Here is a 17,807-nt window from a genome sequence, read left to right as displayed (position 1 = left end):
GCTGCTGGCAGAAAAGAACCAGCATTAAATCATGGCTTAATGGCCACTTGGAACTGTCCCCCATGAATCATGCAAGGGAAAAAAAAAATAACACAAAGCACATTTTGTGCCAAGAGCTTCCTTGCAGGCTGGCCTATCCTTGCATGATTGGAAAATGGAGAGAGCCCTGCAGCTGGAAAGCCAGCCTCTCAGGGAACTGCCTCCACCAATTCCTGACATGCTGGTTTTCCACATGCAAGGATTTTTATTTTTTTTTAAAAAAACACCAAAACGGGACAGAAAAAAACCACCTGGGCTAATGAGAGAAACCCCCTCCTTTTCAGCTCGCATCCCTGTTTGGGCCCTGCAGCTGGAAAGCAAGCCTCTCAGCCAGCTGCTTTAACCCATTTCCTGACACGCTGGTTTTCTACATGCAAGGATATATATTTTTTTTTTAAAAAAAAAAACAAATAGCAGAAATGGACAGGAGAAACACATTAACTAATGAAAGAGACCTTCCTAGAACAGAAGGAAATGCTTGCATCTCTACTTTGCATGCCAGCCGGGAATTCTGGGAGTTGGTCCGCTTGCCCATGTTTTAAAGGAAAAAAGGTCCCTTACCCCTTTTCAAAAGCTAAATGCAACATCTCATAGGACAAGTCTCCTGCTGTCGGTCATCTGGGATTCTCTCGCGTGAATCAACAACAAATGTTATTTTCTACTGATTTTTTTTAAAAGGATATTGTGTTCCAAAGTATCCTGGAACAACACAACCAGCTCTATCAGGATCATCGATTATCTATCTATCTATCTATCTATCTATCTATCTATCTATCTATCTATCTATCTATCTATCTATCTATCTATCTATCTATCTATCTATCTATCCTTCCTTCCTTTAGGCACGAAACAGGAGGCGATAAATACCCCAATTTTATGATGTGACCTTTTGCTGGGAGAACATTTCAACTCGCGTTCAAATCGGAAGCCTGTTTTCAGATTGCAAGGAATAAAAAAAAGCAAAATAAAAGGATTTGAGAAAGTCCCCTGGGGGCTATTTGTTTTGATGCATTTCCAAGTCCTTCTCCCCCATCTGGAAATTTTTTGCAAAGCCCAGCAAGTGAGGATGGATGGCTTTGCCCTGTGTCCAAATTCTCTCTTATCGCCTTGGCAATCTTAAGTATTTTTGGCCTAAGCCCCAAGGGCAGGAATCATGCAGGAGAATGAATCATCCCAACCCAGAAAACACCAGAAAATTGATCCTCTTTCAAAAGCCTGCCTGGACTTGGGAAAATCACGTGTTTTTACATGTGCTCCAGAGAAAGGTTTACAGTCTCCCAAGATTAGGAAAAAAACTTTGGTTTTCATATTGGCAAACTCTCCCATTCGGCTTCCAGCCCCTATTTTCATTTCTAAAAGCTTCCTTACTACGGAGCTGGGCAGTCTTGAGACCATCAATCAGTTAAACAAAAAAATAAATAAATAAATCCTGCCCTCAAACCGTTAATCGGAAGGAAAGCAGCAGAAGATCCTTTGATAGCTCAAATGCCAGAGATGAAAACAGAGCGCATGGTTTGCTTCCTAAGCCATTTATTTATCCTGGTGGAAAACAAATGATATTTATTTTGAAAGTTTCTCTGCTGCCCCATTAAAAATAAATCAAATCTCGCCATCAAAATGATTCTGATCGGATCCAGGCACCTTTCCCCAAATTATTTTTCAGAGTAGGGAGCTTCTGTTTTCTCCTGCACTGTTTATGGGTCATCCATGTTTGAAACTACCTAGGATGAGACACACAATCAGGGTTTGGATGCCAGAGGATTGTTACAATACTGGTTGGGAGGGGGGAGGTCTGTTTTACCTTTGAACGGCCACTAAGCAACCCGTCCTAAATTGAGGAGTACAGCCTGTACAGTTATTGGAGTTTTATTCCCAGTAATAATAAAAGAACAGACACGCCAATACACACACACACACACACAATTATTTCTGTGCCTAGGACACAGCGTAAGGGCAAACGGAAGCATATTTTTTGGCGCAAACAAGACGGTCCGTGTGTGTTTTTCACAATTTCGATTCGGGGTTAGTTTCTCCTGTACGTGGTCAGCTCGGGTGGTCAGGCCTGGGACAACGTGTGCCACTTTGAAGCGGAGGGAGCTGGCTTTGGGTGGGGAAGCGGGCAGGCGTGGCGGGCACTGTTGAAGCTCCCCCTGGGCCAAAACGCGCCGTCAGTGCTTGGGAAGAGCCAGCTGGATCTGCCCGGTTCAGAACTTCTTCCCCGTCGGCTTCATTTTCTTGACGTAATACTCGTTGCAGCCGTTGGTCAACCCAGCAAAGAGGGACAGGTAGCCCTCGAAGCCGATTTTGCCATCCCGGCATTCCTCCAAGTTCTTCATGATCCGGTCGATGGCCATGGGGTCCTTCTGATTCTAGAGATGGGTTTGAAACAAGGGTGGAGGGAGGAGGAGATGGTCACGATTGAGAAGGAAGAGACGAGGAGACAGAGGATGGGGAGATGACCGTGATGGAGGATGAGAGGATTATGATGGGGAAGTAGGAGGAGAAAATGAGGAGGTTGAGGAGATGGTCATGATGAAGGAGGAGGAGATAAGGAGATGGAAGATGAGATGATTGTGATGGAGAAGAGGAGGAGGAGGAGGTTGAAGAGATGGTCATGATTTAGAAAGAGATGAGAAGATGGAGGATGAGGTGGTGGTGATGATGATGGAGGAGGATGGGATGGTTGTGATGGAGGAAGAGGAGAGAAGGAGGAGAGGAGGTTGAGGAGATGGTCATGAGAAGATGAGATGATCACGATAGAGGAGGAGGATTGGATGGTTTTGACGGAGAAAGAGAAGATGAGGAGGTTGAAGAGATGGCCATGGTGGAGAAGGAGAAGCGGAGGAGAGGACAATCATGACAGAGGAGAAGCAGAAGATGTGAGGATCGTGATGGAGAAGGTGGAGGAGGAGACGTTGAGATGATCGCGATGGAGAAAGAGACAACGATCACGATGGAGATTATGACAAGATGCCGTGAACACGATGGAGAAGACGGCGAGAAGGAAGATGAACCAATGACCAATGACACGACAGAGAAGATAAGGAGATGATTACGGTGGAGAAGACGAGAAGGAGGACAAAGGGATCATCGTGACGACAACAAGGAGAGGGTTATAACGGAGGAGGAGGAGGAGGAGCAGAAAGGTTGTCTTAAAGGGAGGGTTCCTTTCACAGGGGTCAACTCCTTCCCCAGAAAGGGGTCTCTGGGGGACACCACCCCCACATCCCTTCTCCTCACTCACCTCCATGTACCCTGGGACCTCTTTTTCCATCAGCAGCCGCAGGTCCTCTTTGGTTAGGTAGTTCTTGTCACCGGCAAATTTGTGGAAGGTGAACATGACCGTCTCCATGGCGTGCTCCAGCTGGGAGGGCATCTTGGCGGGGGTCTCAGGGGGCGAACGGAGTCTAAGGAAGGGGTGTGTGTGAAAAAAGAGAAGGTTGCTGGGTCATCTCTCCCCCTTCTGGATCTGGTCCGGAATGCGAGGCCCTCCGTGGGCCACAGCTGTGAGTGTTTGCAACTCCCAGGAGCCCTAACCCAACCCTTACGGGCAGTCCTCGACTTTAAGATGCTTCATTTAGCATCCGGAGTTACGACGGCCCTGAAAGAAGTCACTTAGGGCCAGCTTTCACACTCAACAGCCATCGCTATAAATTTAATAAATCCTAATCCTAATTGCAGCCTCCCCCGCGGTCACGTGATCAGAATCCAGAGGCTTGGCAACTGGCTCGTACTTACGACGGTCGCAGTGTGTCCCCGGGGGGTGTGTGTCACGCGGTCCTCTGTGGCGACCGTCCAACAAAGTCAGTGTGGGAAGCCAGATTCACTTAACAACCGGGTTCCTGACTTAAACAAACTGCACCGTGGTCAGTGGGCCAAATTTCACTTAACCGATGTCTCGCTTAGCGAGGTAAATTTTGGGCTTGGCTGTGGTTGTAAGCCGAGGACTTCTGCAGGAGGGATCCCTCAATCCTTAGATTTGTTCGAGAGCGCTCAAGGGATCGCGGGAGGTTTTCAAGCAGAAAGTCATTTGTCTGACTTGAGCAGGGGGCTGGACTAGAAGACCTCTGAGGTCCCTCCCAGCTTTATTCTGAATTGAATCCACCCATTTCCAAGCTGGCAGGGCCCTTCCAGACAGGAGAAAGTCCAACTTTTATGCTGCACAAATCTCACTCTGACTCTGCCCTCTTGATAAAGGCCATCTGCTGCAACACACACACACACACACACACACACACCCCACAACTGGATGACTAATGGCAGACACATGTTCCTCATCCCTCCGGGAGGCTGATCCATGCAGAAAGGAATGAGTACAAGTGACTCACTGCTTGCTAGTAACGCAGCGAAGAATTTAGGGCTGGCCTTTCTGGTTAGACGCAGGTCCGGTGGAACCCCACACCCTGAGCGCCACCCTTGCAAAGCGGAACTTGGGCCGTTTTCATCTAATCCTGGGAGAAATGAAATGGGAAAAAGGAGAGAGAAAGAAAAAAAAGAAATGAAGGACGAGATAAAGGGAGGGAGGGGGGAGAGGAGGAAAGAAAAAGGAATAAGGAAGGAAAGAAAAAAGAAAGAAAAAGAGAAAGAAAGAAAAAGAGAAATGGAGGAAGAACAGAAGGAAAGAAAGAAAAAGAGAAGAAAGAGAGGGAGAAGGAAAGGAATGGAAAAAAAGGAAGGAAAAGAAAGAAAGAAAGAAAGAAGGAAAGAAAGAAAGAAGGAAAGAAAGAAAGAAAGAAAGAAAGAAAGAAGGAAGGAAGGAAAGAAGGAAAGAAAGAAGGAAGGAAGGAAGGAAAGAAAGAAAGAAAGAAAGAAAGAAAGAAAGAAAGAAAGAAAGAAAGAAAGAAAGAAAGAAAGAAAGAAAGAAAGAAAGAAAGAAAGAAAGAAAGAAAGTCCACAGATCTGTTTTGGACCAACCTGGAAAGTGATGGATTTTGGAAAAAATAATTTTACCTCTCACAGCCAGGTTAAATTAAACTGGGCATCTTAGTTAGAGGTGAATTTCATTGCAATGATGTTTCCCCCCCCCCCCAGAGACCTTTCTTACAAATCAACATTTCTTACAAATGTTGATTATTTTGAAAGTTTGATTCATTGCGACTCTGAGTCCTTTGCTGTGTATCCGCGGAGCTGGCGTTCGACACCTTGTTCTTTTGCAGACGTTCACACTCTGCCCCCCCCCGCCCCCGATCCTTGCAAAACAACAGCCAGGCAGGGTTGCACCGGAGAGCAATCCCATCACTTCAGCTTTAAACTGGGGGAAGCCTTTTCAGCCAAGACTTTTGCCACCCCAGGACAGCAAACGGACCCAGTTTAGTCCTGTTGTTGGAAACAATTTCCTTGCAAGACCAGAACATTCTCAAATTGGGTTGCGCTGCCCAGTTCCTCCCTGGCAAAAACTTCATTTTTCAGGAGAGCTATTTTAATACAATTTTTTTTTCTCCTTCGACCCACCCTACCTCCCTCCTTCTAAATTTCCCCAGCCTCTTGCTGCAGAACGGCTGCAAAACCGCCCCGAGATTAAAGCCTGGCACCCTTACAATCAAGGGGAAGCAACGGAGCTTCACCACAAAGACATCCGGCTGTTTTACTCCTGGGTGTTCCTTCCAGAGTGCCCTTTGCAGAAGCTGGCTTTGAAAGGGCTCGGGGTGTGTGTGTGTGTGTGGGGGGGGAGATGTCCCCTCCTGGTTGCTGCAATGAGTAAGCAAAGCTTGAGTAATTTGGGCGCTGTGCCTCTGCTGCAATCCCAGCAGTATTTTCCTGCCAGCCCTGGGTGTGTCCCCAACTCCGTTCGTACTTTTCGGCCCTCGGAGCTGCTGTTTTATTGAATGAAACTTTGCAAGGGGGAAAGAGAGCGAAGCCAGGGGGATTGTGGTTTGCATCTCTTGGGCAAGCGAATTGGGGGGATTCTCCACCTCCTCCACAGACTTTCCACCCGATGGGATTGTAATGGAGTCTCCTTTGGCCTGGAGTGACAGTTTTTCCAAGCTGGGTGTGGCAGTTTCCTAGCCAGAAACTCAGAGGTCTGCCTTGCCAGACGTGCATTCTAGCCAAGCCCTGGAGACGGGCAATATTTCTAAACAGCCAGCCTCTCCAAGGACATCTTGCGAAGCCCAAGCAAGAGGGGGGGGGAGAGAGAGAGAGAGAGAGAGAGAGAGAGAGAGAGAGAGAGAGAGAGAGAGAGGACTACTGCGGGTCTGTGAGCCTCCTGAGGACCAATTGGCTGAATAGAGGCAGTCAAGCAAACATTGAACGCAATATTATAAATAAATCAATAGATCTGGAGAGGGATGGGGCTGGGCGGTCTGTCCGAGCAGCTGAATCCAGCAGCTAAACCCAGAGTTTCCCCCCCACCCCCAATGAATTATCTCAAACCGGCAGCCTGCAAAACTGCTGCTGATTATTAACCTTTGGGTTGAATTGGGTGCTATTGATCCTAAAAGACTCCAAGATTGTTTGTCAAGAGATCAGGCGCCAAGATCTCTCCCTTGCTGAATAAATAGCCTTAGCTTTTCGACATTTTCCAGCTGAACGTCAGGCGTACCAACCAAGCATGCATAATATTCAGCTAAATATTCTCCTTGATTGGCATCAACCGAGTCCTGTTGATTTTTAGGGACTGTCCCATTTTCCAAAGACCCCTTGGTTAGGTTTGGTGCCCTGCTGACCTCTGTCCCAGGTAGATTCCACCCTGAGTCAGCCTTTGAAGGCACTTTAGAGGTCATCCAGTCTAACCCTTGCACTGGGCAAATTCTAGAAAAGTGTCAAAACTTAACCCAGCATTTTTTGGGGGGCAGGGCTACAGAAAGCAGGGCATAGTATAAATGGAATTTAATTTTTCTGTTTTCTACTTGCAGTCTAGGGTGAGGGGAACGTTTCACGGTTCCCAAACAATATTAAGCCTAGGGTGGGATTTTCAGCTGGTTGGGGGAACTCATGGCCACTAGATGTTGCCATAAGCCATGAGCTCAAATGGCTTCTGAAAGAGCACAGAGTGGAAATAAAATTCCTGGATCACCTCTGCCAAAGTTGGACAGTTCAAGGGTGTCTCCACAAATAGGTACAGTCTATCTTACAGCCCCCAACTAGGGGAGCCAGCTGCAAGGCGGGCAATGCCCTGTTTGGGGCCTTCCCACAAATGAACAGGGAAAGTAGCAGCTTGATCTAGCAAGGCGTGGCAACCCAAGGTGGAACCTCCATACCTAGAGGCAGTCTACCTCGAGGAATCCCCAAGAAAAACCGGAGAACGCCTCTGGCAAGGCGTAGCCACCAGAGGTGAAACCTCCATGCATAGGGGCAGTCTGCCTCTAGGAACCCCCGCGGAAAGCTGGAGCCCGGATCTAGCAAGGCGTGGCAACCCCAGATGGAACCTCCACGTCCAGAGGCAGTCTACCTCTTGAGAACCCCCAAGGAAAACTGCAGGCTGGCTCCCAGAAGCAGTTTCAGCTCGCTTTTAAGTCTGGAATTTGGGGCCTCTCAGCCCCCCACCCCCAGACGGAGCAAAAAAAAAACACCCTTGCCAAAGAAAATGCGACACAGAGTCACTTTCTGAGGTCTTCCAAGCCAACACCCAACCCGTTTTCTAAAATGGGGAGGGGGGGGAACAGGGCTGGGTCACCCCAGTTGGAGGGGGCCTCTCAGCTGACTGATCTGGCCTTAAGCCATTTTATTATGTAGGTCAGGGAAAGTCTGAAGACAGAAACACCCTCCCGTTCACACGTTCTATCTGGTTTCGCCCATGTGTTGGCTGCAATTCACCTCCTGTTTCCTGTTCTCTCCCCCCCCCCCAGAAAAGCTTTCAACTTGATAGTTTTACCAGCCACTCTGGGTGAGCCCCCCTCCCCTTCCTTCCATCAGATCACAGCAGGAACTTCAAAACCAGCCCCCCCCCCCGAAACTCAGGCAATCCTTCGATTCCCCAAATCTTGCTATTAACAACTTTGGAAATTGGGCAAGCGGATTAAAAATAAAAAAAAAAATCCAGAAGCTAAAATTTTTGCAGCAGGGAAAATCCAAGGAAGATGTTTGGGAAGGGGAAAAAAAAAGCGCGGAGTTTTCAGCCCCAAAATACTTCCCCCCCGCCCCCCCACCACTCCACGCCCAAACTCAACCAGCAAAAAAGAAAAGGGGAAGAGGGATTTAAGTCCCTTGCAACGTAAAAAATTGGGGGTGGGGAGGGGCCCGACGCAGAGGAGAAATTCGTATTTGAACTTCATAATTGGAGCCTCAAAAGCGCAGGGTTTTTTTTTGGGCGGGGGGGGGTTCAACTCGGTGAAAACCTGGCACTTCTGTTTCCCTTAGGAACAGTGAGGACTAGCATCTTGTCTACTGTATACCTCCTCTGCAACTCAGGGAGAGCTCCCTCTGTAACCGTTCCCGGGGAGGGCGAAAAACTTAAGGGCCTTTCTAGTAGAAACAGACGTCTCTGCAGGATTTCGCCTCCGGCTGTTGGCCAATGTTTTGGGGCGGGGGGGGGACGAGAGCACTCCCGTTTGCCCAACGCAGGGTGGCATTCATCCCCCGCTCCGTCCCCACCAAAGAAAAACGCCTTTCAAAAATGGAGAGACCCCCCACCCCAAATAGCTTGGCAGCGTTGGGCACAAAGCGGAACCCCCCCCTCCTCGGGCCGGTGTTTCATCAGGACAGCCGGGCACACACGTACGCAGTGCCCCCCCCGCCGGGGGCCACACCCTGAGCCAGAAATGCGGCTTTTCCGAGCCCCGGCGCCCAGCCCAGCGCCGGTTCCCCACTTCTCCCCAAGTTCCTGCAAAAAGACGCGGAGATGGAGTCCCCCCCCTCTCTATCCATGCCTCCTCCTCCTCCCCTCCCCAGAGGGGAGACACTACCCCCCCCACACACACTTGTGTTTCAGGACCCAGAAGGCACAGCCGATTCTTTTCGGGGGGGGGCTCCCCGGTGCAGCAGCAGCGCCCCACTTTTACGCGCGGCGCGCTTTTACGCGCGCCCCGTTACGCGCGGCGCAGCGGAGAGACTCACCCGGTGAGCGAGCAGCCTGGAGCAACGGCTGGCAGAGGCAGAGTGAGGCTGGCCGGCCACCGCCTCCGCAACTCTCGCTAGGCTGGGCTGGGCTGGGCCGGGCCGGGGGCGGAGAAGCCGGACTCACATCTGCAGACGCTCGCGGGAGAAACCAACCTCTTGGAGACGCGCCAAAACTCTGTCTAACTGGGCGTCGGACCCTTAAAGAGAGGCTCTTTCCTGGCCGGACTCCACGAGCAAGGGGCTTGGCCTTGGAATGGCTTCCAAGTCTGAAGTTACAAATTAAAATTTAATGAAAATTCATTTAGATTTTGTAAAAATCTCCTCTTGGTCTCCCATCCAAAGGCTGAGCTTGCTCCAACGGGGAATCCCTTTGGAGGAGCGACCCCTTGAACAGCCGCACCTCAGCTAGTTAAAATAGGTGCTGGATAAGAAGGGGGAGGGAGGGAGTCAAGGATCAACGCTCCCCTTCCAGCCCTGCGAAGTGGGCCGGGTGCTGAAACAGATGCTGGACTGTATCTGTTGGGCTAAATAGATCTCCAAATACCTTTAGATCTTTAAATACCCTGGATAGGCGAAACTAGGATCGTACATCATGGTTTCTCTTGCTTTACTACCGAACTGGGCCCCAGACTCAACCCCAATTTAAACCAACGTTTCGTACGTGTATAAATAACTTGAAAATAAAATAAAGGGAACTGGCATACAGGGAAAAGAGGGGGGGGGTTTCTTCTCTTCCCCCATCCGGAGGCCAAGACTATTCTGCATTCTTCGTTTCTTTTCCCGAAGTTTTCCTGCCCGGCCCACCTGCTTATCCTTCTCTGCATTCCTGAATTCCATCCTCCAGATACAAACTCGCGTTACTCTTGGCTGGCGGCTCCCTCTGTATTGTTGCTTGCACACGCCCTGCTCAGACATTTAGAGAAAGGGGGGGGGCGGGGGAGGCTTTTTTTTTTCCCCAGGGTGCCGGGTTAGGAAATTATGGGTAGGAAAAAAGAGCTTGCCTTCAGAAGTTCTGGGTTGCTGGAGGTATGTTGTTTTTGTTGTTGTTAGCCGCCCTGAGTCCCTCGGGTGATAGGGCGGGATATAAGTCCCATTAATAAATAAATAAAAATAAATAAAATTTAAGAAGAAAATTGGACAGCCATTTATCCAGAATGATATAGGGTCTCCTGCCTGAGCCGGGGGCTGGACTAGATGACCTCTGAGGTTCCTTTCAACTCGATTCTATTCCATTTAGCAAGGCACCCCTAACTAACCAATGCAGTTTGCCTTACCTGGATGCAGGAAAATCCCTCATCCTGTCTGTTCTTGGTTCCTGGTCTCCTCAATGGGTGACCCCCAACTTCCGAATATTATAGCCAGCCCCAAAATATTTCTCCTTTTAGTTTTCTAGGAGGCCGGTTTGTTTAATTTGCCATTCGGAGTCACCTCGAAGGGCCAGATGGAGGGCCAATAAATTTGATAATAAAATAAAATAAAACCACTTAGATTCAATTCATCACTGTATTGGCTAACTTAACTTAATCCCAACTGCCGGGATTCCCTTGACATGGGAAGAAAGCTTGTCAAATGGGGCAAAACTCACGTCTCAAATTTCTTAGCAGCGGAAATGTTGGACTCGTTTGTGGTGGTGAGTCCAAGACTAGCTGCTGAGACCACCTTGGCAGAACAAAGAGGAGATATTAAAACAGAAAGAAAAAAATAATTTCCTTTGGCTTGCCTGACCGGGCTTTTCAAGAAATCTTGCAGCTGCCTCCTTGTCGTAAAGAAAAAGTTCACGAAACTTTTCATGAAACGGCCCTGGAAAAACGGATATTCCCTGTTAGGATTTCTTCCAGATGTTCACCTTGCAAACTTCCAATCCTCACCACTAAGTTTGAGAAATATATATATATATTTACAAGCAGTCCTCAACTGAGTGACCTCAACTCTGTTGCTAAGTGGGGCATTTGTGAAGTACGTTTTGCCCCATTTTAGGACAAATACATCTAGGTTTGTTCCTGGCTAGCTGGCCTGGCCTGCCACACCTTTGCCAGGCTGTTTTGTAAAGATCTGCATTTTTCCATCCCAGAGCTGTTATCTCTCTGCCTTTCTTTCCGGCTTCCGTGGAATTTTTTTTTTAACAGGCATTCTTTCAGCCAGGAAAAATAAAATAAAATCTGTTCTGCTGATTTCCCAGTCTCCATTTCCCCCCAAAGGTTTGTGGTGTATGCCACCAGCATTTACAGTCAAATACAGGCACTGGAACAGGTGACGATATCTGAGGCATAGCAGTAAAGGAAGACCAGAAGGGGAGGGAAGAGGAAAAAAAAAAGAAAAAGCAAAGGAATCTTGTGTGTGTGGGGGGGAGGCTTGTGTGTTTGTGTGTGTGTGTGTGTGTAATCCCAGCTGGTTGTATCGTTGAGGGAAAACTGTGATGCAAACAGGTTGACTAATTTGTGTGATGTGTCAAGACTGAGTTGTGCAACGGAGATTTCGAACTGGTGTCGCCCTGGAAGAAAAATATTTGTGAATTTTCTCCTCCTGGGTGGATCTAGAATAACCTCCGTATACCTGTCAATCAATGAACCAAGCTAGGTGCAGTCTCACCTGGTTATAGCCCTCTTTTCTGGAAGGACTCTACCACTATGGGAAGCGAGAACAAGGGAGGCACATCTTATAGCCCTTTGACCCCAGAAGGACGAGGAAAAATCCAGGAAACAGGAAGAAGCAATGGGAAAAATAGTTGAGTATTTCTTTCCAGCATGAATGGGTGTCGGTAAGGAAACGAGAAAGGGAAAAAATATATATGAAAAATTGCAATCAAAACTCAGGAATGTTAACACACTGGCTGATTATCCTAACGTGTTACAATTGGGGCCTGATTTTTGCAAATGCCAACCCTCGGCCGTTATTCACCGCTGGTGACAAGTAGCCAAAACGGAATGTCGGAGGTCCGGTTATGTATCTGGGTGTGTTTTTCCTGGGTTCAAAATGCACTTTAGAGGACATAAATTCTCTCTCTCTCTCTCTCTATATATATATATATATATGTATGTATGTATGTATGTATGTATGTATGTATGTATACATATAGTTAAATAGTTAACAAGCACTATATATATATATATATATATATATATATATATATATATATATATATATATATATATATATATATATATATATATATATATATATATATATATATATATATATATATATATATATATATATATATATATATATATATATATATATATATGTCAAATGCTTGTTAACTATTTAGATTACCTTGCTAGGCTGCCCTCTAGTGGTTTAACCTGGTATGGCCCATTTAGGAAGGCATACATTAGATTTTTTTTTTTAATGTCGATCTTGTAGCAAGTACAGTCCAGGTAATCACTTAATCACTTAAGAAATGTCTCACTTAGCAACATAAATTTTGGGTTCCCTTGTGGTCGTAAAGTTGAGGATTACCTGTATTTAGAAAAGATTTACTGCTGAAAAACGTGCCCGATTCTCCTTTAGCGGAAGAGTTTACATCTTGCGAGGTGTCCCATCAAGCAGTGTGATATAAAGAAACAGAGCTACCCTGACTTAAGATATGTAAAGGTAAGATTTATAAACACATCATAAATGAATCAAATAAAACCCACCCAGGTTAGGTGTCTTAAAGGCCTGAGTGTCACTTCTCACCCGTCCTGCCAGGTAGAATCCTAGCTGTGCCGTGTTGCCCTGCTCATTCCCCAGACACAGAGGACTAGCAGCCTTATTTTTTAAAAAAAACCCAAAGCACTTTGGAGCCAGGGGTTCAGATGGGGCGCTCCTGAACGATTCCTTTTCCTCAAGGCTACCTTTCCCTGTCCTGCGCATACGTGACTCCATGGGACCGGCGCAGCTCTGCTCCTTTATGCACAGACAAACAAAAATCTGCTTTAATGCTCGATTTTATTCAGATTTTTTTTTAAAAAAAAGTAAAGGGCGTTACACAGCCTTCCCTGATTTTGGAATGTTTTGGAGGATGAGGTTTGAAATCTCCCGGATGCCTTCACAGTCTCTTGGGGGGCTCGCTGGCCACGTGCTCATGGCAGGCCTGGGCCAGGCCTCCGATGAGGTTCAAGAACTCGGAAAAATCCAGCTGCCCATCGGAGTTCATGTCCAGCTTCTTCATCATACGGTCAATGACGCCCGGATCTTTTTGGCTCTGCCAAGGGTTAAAAAAAAAAGATCACACAGAAGATCAGCTGGGCCTTTTTGGACCTCCCCCTCCAAAAATGGATTTGAAGTCCATTGAAGTTGAAGTCCATGAGTCATAAAAGAGGCGAGGTTGCCTACCCCTGAACTAGGCATTGGTGCCTAGCCGGCTTTGCAATTCTACATCCCGCCACCAGAGGGAGCCCGTATCCACCACGGATGCCTAAATCGAATTATGTTTCCCAGGTAGATGTCAAAGAGGCACATAAAACAATAAATCCCACCTTTGTGAAGGAAGCCAGCTCTGTGGCCATGAAGGTTTTGAACTCCTGCTTGGAGAGAGTCTTGGCGTTTCCGTCCTTCCCAGCATAGCGCTGGAAGACCGCCAGCAGCGATTCGATGCAACGTTCGGTTTCGGTGGGGCCCGCGGTATACCTGGACGACTGCAGAAGTGAGAGAAAAAAGCGCATTTTTCAAGCTGCCCCTGTCGCTTCTGAATTTGTCGCAGTTGTGCACTTCACGGAAAGTAGCCTCTTGCTTTCAAGGGGAACTCGAGGGGAGAGGAGCAGTGGAAGAAAGGTCAGGCCAGGGGGTTGCCCCAAACGAGATCGGCAGAGGCAGGCTCTCAAAAGACCTTGAATGGCCAGCAAATCGCTAATTCTCGGTCCTGCATTTTTGTACCTTCAGTCAAGATCAGGAGTAGGTGCTGTGTTTAACACGCCTTCTGTGGTATCGATCAGCTTAGGTTTATCCCGAAGCAGCTCAGAACTACCCAAGCTCCGTGGAAGATAGACTATGCTGATCTAAGGGAGCTCCACTGCCCCCCATGCCTCCGTCTCAGGGACAGAGGTGTTCTGTTCATAACCCAACGCCCATTAGCTGCGTTTTGTGGGCCTAGAACAGTAATTTTTTTTTTAACCTTGGCCTTTGGAAGATGGGTGGACTTCAACTCCCAGAATTCCCCAGAATGGCTGGGGAATTCTGGGCGTTGAAGTCCACCCACCTTCCAGTGGCCATGGTTGAGAAACAGCGGCCCGGAACATGGATTAATTTCAGAGCTAATTAAGTTTGGATTAATTTCAGAGCCAATTAAGTTTGGATTAATTTCAGAGCTAATTAAGTTTGCCTGCCCCCTGCCGCATTTGCTTGCAAGTTTTAAAGACGGGTCTTTCAAATAAATCCCCCCCCCACTCCCCAGGAGGGGAGAGGCACTCCCATTAATATCCCAACAGCCAATTCAGCGAGGGCACTCTGCCCATGCCCAGAGGCTGTTCTTTGATTTGCAGATCAAAACTTGCTCGTTGCCCTCTAGTGGCATTTGCTGGAACTTAGTTTTTGCTTGCAAAGACAAAACCGTCCAACAGGAAAGACTTCAATTCTTGGCTCAAGAAAGAACTCTGTTTTTTTTTAAAGATAGAACACATTTGGCAATGGTTGCAGACATACACAGACAACTTGGCAACTTTGGAGGAGACACACTCATTAGTTTGGCCCTGTCCTTGCAACATAAGCCCTTGGGAAGGAAAAGCCGCAGAACAAACCTACATTCTTCTCCAATCTTCCTCCCCTCCCCAGTAACCACTTAGTTGCATTCACACACCACTTCCTGGTTACTGTGGATTCATACAAGACGGTTTGTGTTATAGCCCGAGTTTGCACAGAAGTTGTGGGTGCTCCAACACTGGAGGTTTTTAAGAAGAGATTGGACAGCCATTTGGAATGGTAGAAGATCTCCTGTTTGGGCAGGGGGTTGGACTAGAAGACCTCCAGGATCCCTTCCAACTCTGTCATTCTGTTAGCCCACTGATACCCACGCACACACAAACTTACAACAAACTCAGGTTAGATTAGCAGATAGTAGACTGGCTCCCATCCAGGTTTTAACCTGGTCAAGTTTCAGGATAGGGTGGAAACACCCCAAATATGTTTTCTTTTTAAAAAAAAATTAAAAAAAAATACTAATGAATCATGTCCAGAGTAGTTCACCAATGTATTTACTTGCAAAAAACATTTTGTAACTCAAAATTTGGGATGTCTTGGCGTAACTCTGTTCGTTCTGTTCTGCCTCTGCCCCAGTAAGCCTTATACCCTACATCTTACAAGCTGACTTTGCAGAAAATCAGCCAAGAGGATTATTTTGAAATCTTTTTACTGATGAGAGTTACCAAATGAGCCACTCTCCAAAGTGCAGGGGATTGCATTTTTTTGCAATCCACACTTACCAAACAGAAAATCAACTTTGAGAGACCGGGAGTGTGTGTGTGGGGGGTGTCTCTAAGGGTCCCTAGGCAGAAATCCCTCAAGGCTCTTATGGGAAGGCAAGTCAGCGGCGAGACTCGCCAGCCACCTGTCTAATTCCTGCCCGTCCCACAGCTCAAACTAAAGAGCTGTTTTTCTCCTTGGCGGTGCTTGTAAGGCCTCGAACCCTTGTGCGGCGGGCTGAAATCCAACTGGTAACGGTTTGCCTTCTGCCTAAGCCTTCCCCTGTTGAACTTTGCTCCTCCCCCCTTCCCCCCACTGTCCACCGGCACAGCCACACCCTTTCCCCCCAAAACAGGAACCACAACTCAAAGCGGCAAAGACTTGACCGCTGGCTACGCTTTGCTCTTCTGAACTTGCAGCAAAGCCAAACCCCACCCCCACCCCAATTTTTCTATCCCGGGGGTGGGTGGGTGGGAAAGAAAGAAAGACATATTCTGGTGAAAAACCGCCGACCACGTTTTGGACCGAGATACAGAAAGAGAGAAGGGAGGCTGATGACAGCCACACCCTGGTGGACGCTTCTCGGCTCTCCGGACTGCTGATGAAGACCACCGCCCCAACTTCTTGGCAAGCCCAGCACTCTGCTTCCCATCATCCCCACCCTTTGGGGGTCTGTGCAGCAGGGGAACAGGAACCCCCCATCCAGGATGAAAAGTCTGGAACTGTCCAAAGGGAGAATGAAGTTGAATTCGGTCAACTTTTGGGGGGTCGTTCCAGCTGCTGTCCATTTCTCCGTCTTCCCACGGTGTCCTTCCCCCCCTCTTCTCCAGCCAGTTTTCCCTGGCTCTGTTTTTTCTGGGGGGGGCTTCCCTCCCCCCCCATTGCAAATGGAGAAGGAAACCCCACCCCTCTTTCTGGCTTGGCATGCTTTGGAGGCATCCTCCAAGGGCCAGGGTGCGCTTACCATAGCTGTGGTCGGCAACTGGCCGGGCAGAGTGGAAAAGTTGGCTGTTGCCGGTTAGCTGGTTGGGGACCGGAGTGGTGAAAGGAGGGTCCAGCCCCTCCCTGGCTGAGCCAATGCCTGCCTCTTCCCCGCCTGTCTTCTTGTTGAGCAATTTTGGCGACACAGACACAGACACACAGACACACACACACAAACGAACGAAGAGCCCGCCCCACCTTATTCCATTCACTCTGGAATGTGCTTAAAGGGAAGTTGGTTTTTCAACTTCTCTGGTTAACTCACTCAGGCCCGCATTCTTTTGCTTTGCAGAAATCACCAGCAAGCAGGCGGGGAACCAACTGGTTGAGCTTTCCCAGCTGCTCAGAATCAGCTGTCTGTCAGCTTTGAAGGCTTTCCAGCTGGTAGAATAGAATAGAATAGAATAGAATAGAATAGAATAGAATAGAATAGAATAGAATAGAATAGAATAGAAAATATGGAATAGAATAGAATAGAATAAACTTTATTGTCACTTTGTACGCTAACTGGCATACATTAAAATGAAATTTCGTGGCATTCAGCTCTCCAGGGGCCACCGCCTCCGATATGCACTACATAAGTATGATAAAAATAAATAAATAAATACAGAATTATGTATCGGGTTATGTAGACGTGTGCATGGCGAGAAAAACGAATCTTGCGAGTATACCAGACAGAGGGTATGGGGAACAAGGTGCAGGCGATAAAAATAAAATATGAAATTCAACCGGTAGCCATCTGCCTTCAGCCTAAGCCTTCAATCTAAGTTTTCTCCTGGCACGTCTTGCACGCTCGAAGCGTGCAAGGCAGACTCTTTTCCTATGTTTTGGATTTGTGCGATTATCCAGTGGGAATGCAAAGGAATCACCGCAGTTTGGAAGTTCCCCCCCCTCCCCTCCCCTCCCCTGATTTTGAATTCCTCCCCAAAATTTGGGAATCCAAACTTTGAGACACAGGGAGGGGAAAAAAATCCTCTGTTTGTTTTTAACTCCCCCACTTTTTACAATTTTTCTGCTTTGAGGAAAAACAGAACAGGCTTTTCGGGACCGAATTTGCAACTTTCCAAATTCAGGCAGACATGATGCTTCAAAGCAAGCAGGAAAATGCCAGTGTGAAGGAAAAAAATAAAATGCACACAACCACAGGCAGAGTTCTGCTTGCAAAGGAAGGGGATGTGGATGCACAAAAAAAATAGGTGGATTTTTTTTAAAAAAAGAGGCCGGGAGAAGCAGACTTGAGTATTTTCAGAATTCAGTTTTCGGAGTTCACACGAACCGAAGCAAACCCAGCTGGCTTTATGATCAAGTTTCTTTCCCAAATTCCTACCCCATACAGTGCTGGAAAAATAACAGGAAACCAGTTTTCTGCAGAGCTTTAATTTTCCTTTGTACAGAGAGGAATGAGTCATCCC

At 47.5% G+C, this 17,807-nt stretch overlaps 2 protein-coding genes across 2 annotated transcripts; both read right to left on the bottom strand.

The window, feature by feature from the left end:
- Positions 1 to 1,889: 1,889 nt before the first annotated feature.
- On the bottom strand, positions 1,890 to 9,142 carry S100A10 (S100 calcium binding protein A10). Its single transcript, XM_081340774.1, has 3 exons — positions 9,034 to 9,142; positions 3,284 to 3,446; positions 1,890 to 2,408 (listed from the first exon to the last, which is right to left on the bottom strand). Exons 2-3 carry the CDS (start codon positions 3,413 to 3,415, stop codon positions 2,244 to 2,246), a joined length of 297 nt encoding a protein of 98 aa, XP_081196900.1. The 5' UTR covers positions 3,416 to 3,446; positions 9,034 to 9,142; the 3' UTR covers positions 1,890 to 2,243.
- A 3,807-nt stretch (positions 9,143 to 12,949) lies between these two features.
- S100A11 (S100 calcium binding protein A11) lies at positions 12,950 to 16,581 on the bottom strand. Its single transcript, XM_081340773.1, has 3 exons — positions 16,379 to 16,581; positions 13,497 to 13,655; positions 12,950 to 13,222 (listed from the first exon to the last, which is right to left on the bottom strand). Exons 1-3 carry the CDS (start codon positions 16,379 to 16,381, stop codon positions 13,067 to 13,069), a joined length of 318 nt encoding a protein of 105 aa, XP_081196899.1. The 5' UTR covers positions 16,382 to 16,581; the 3' UTR covers positions 12,950 to 13,066.
- Positions 16,582 to 17,807: the final 1,226 nt, after the last annotated feature.

This window comes from Vipera berus, assembly GCF_964194415.1.
Source record: "Vipera berus genome assembly, chromosome: 16".
In the NCBI taxonomy this organism is placed as follows: domain Eukaryota; kingdom Metazoa; phylum Chordata; class Lepidosauria; order Squamata; family Viperidae; genus Vipera; species Vipera berus.
Note: the sequence above shows the minus strand (reverse complement) of the source record. Positions and strands in the feature narration are given on the sequence as shown.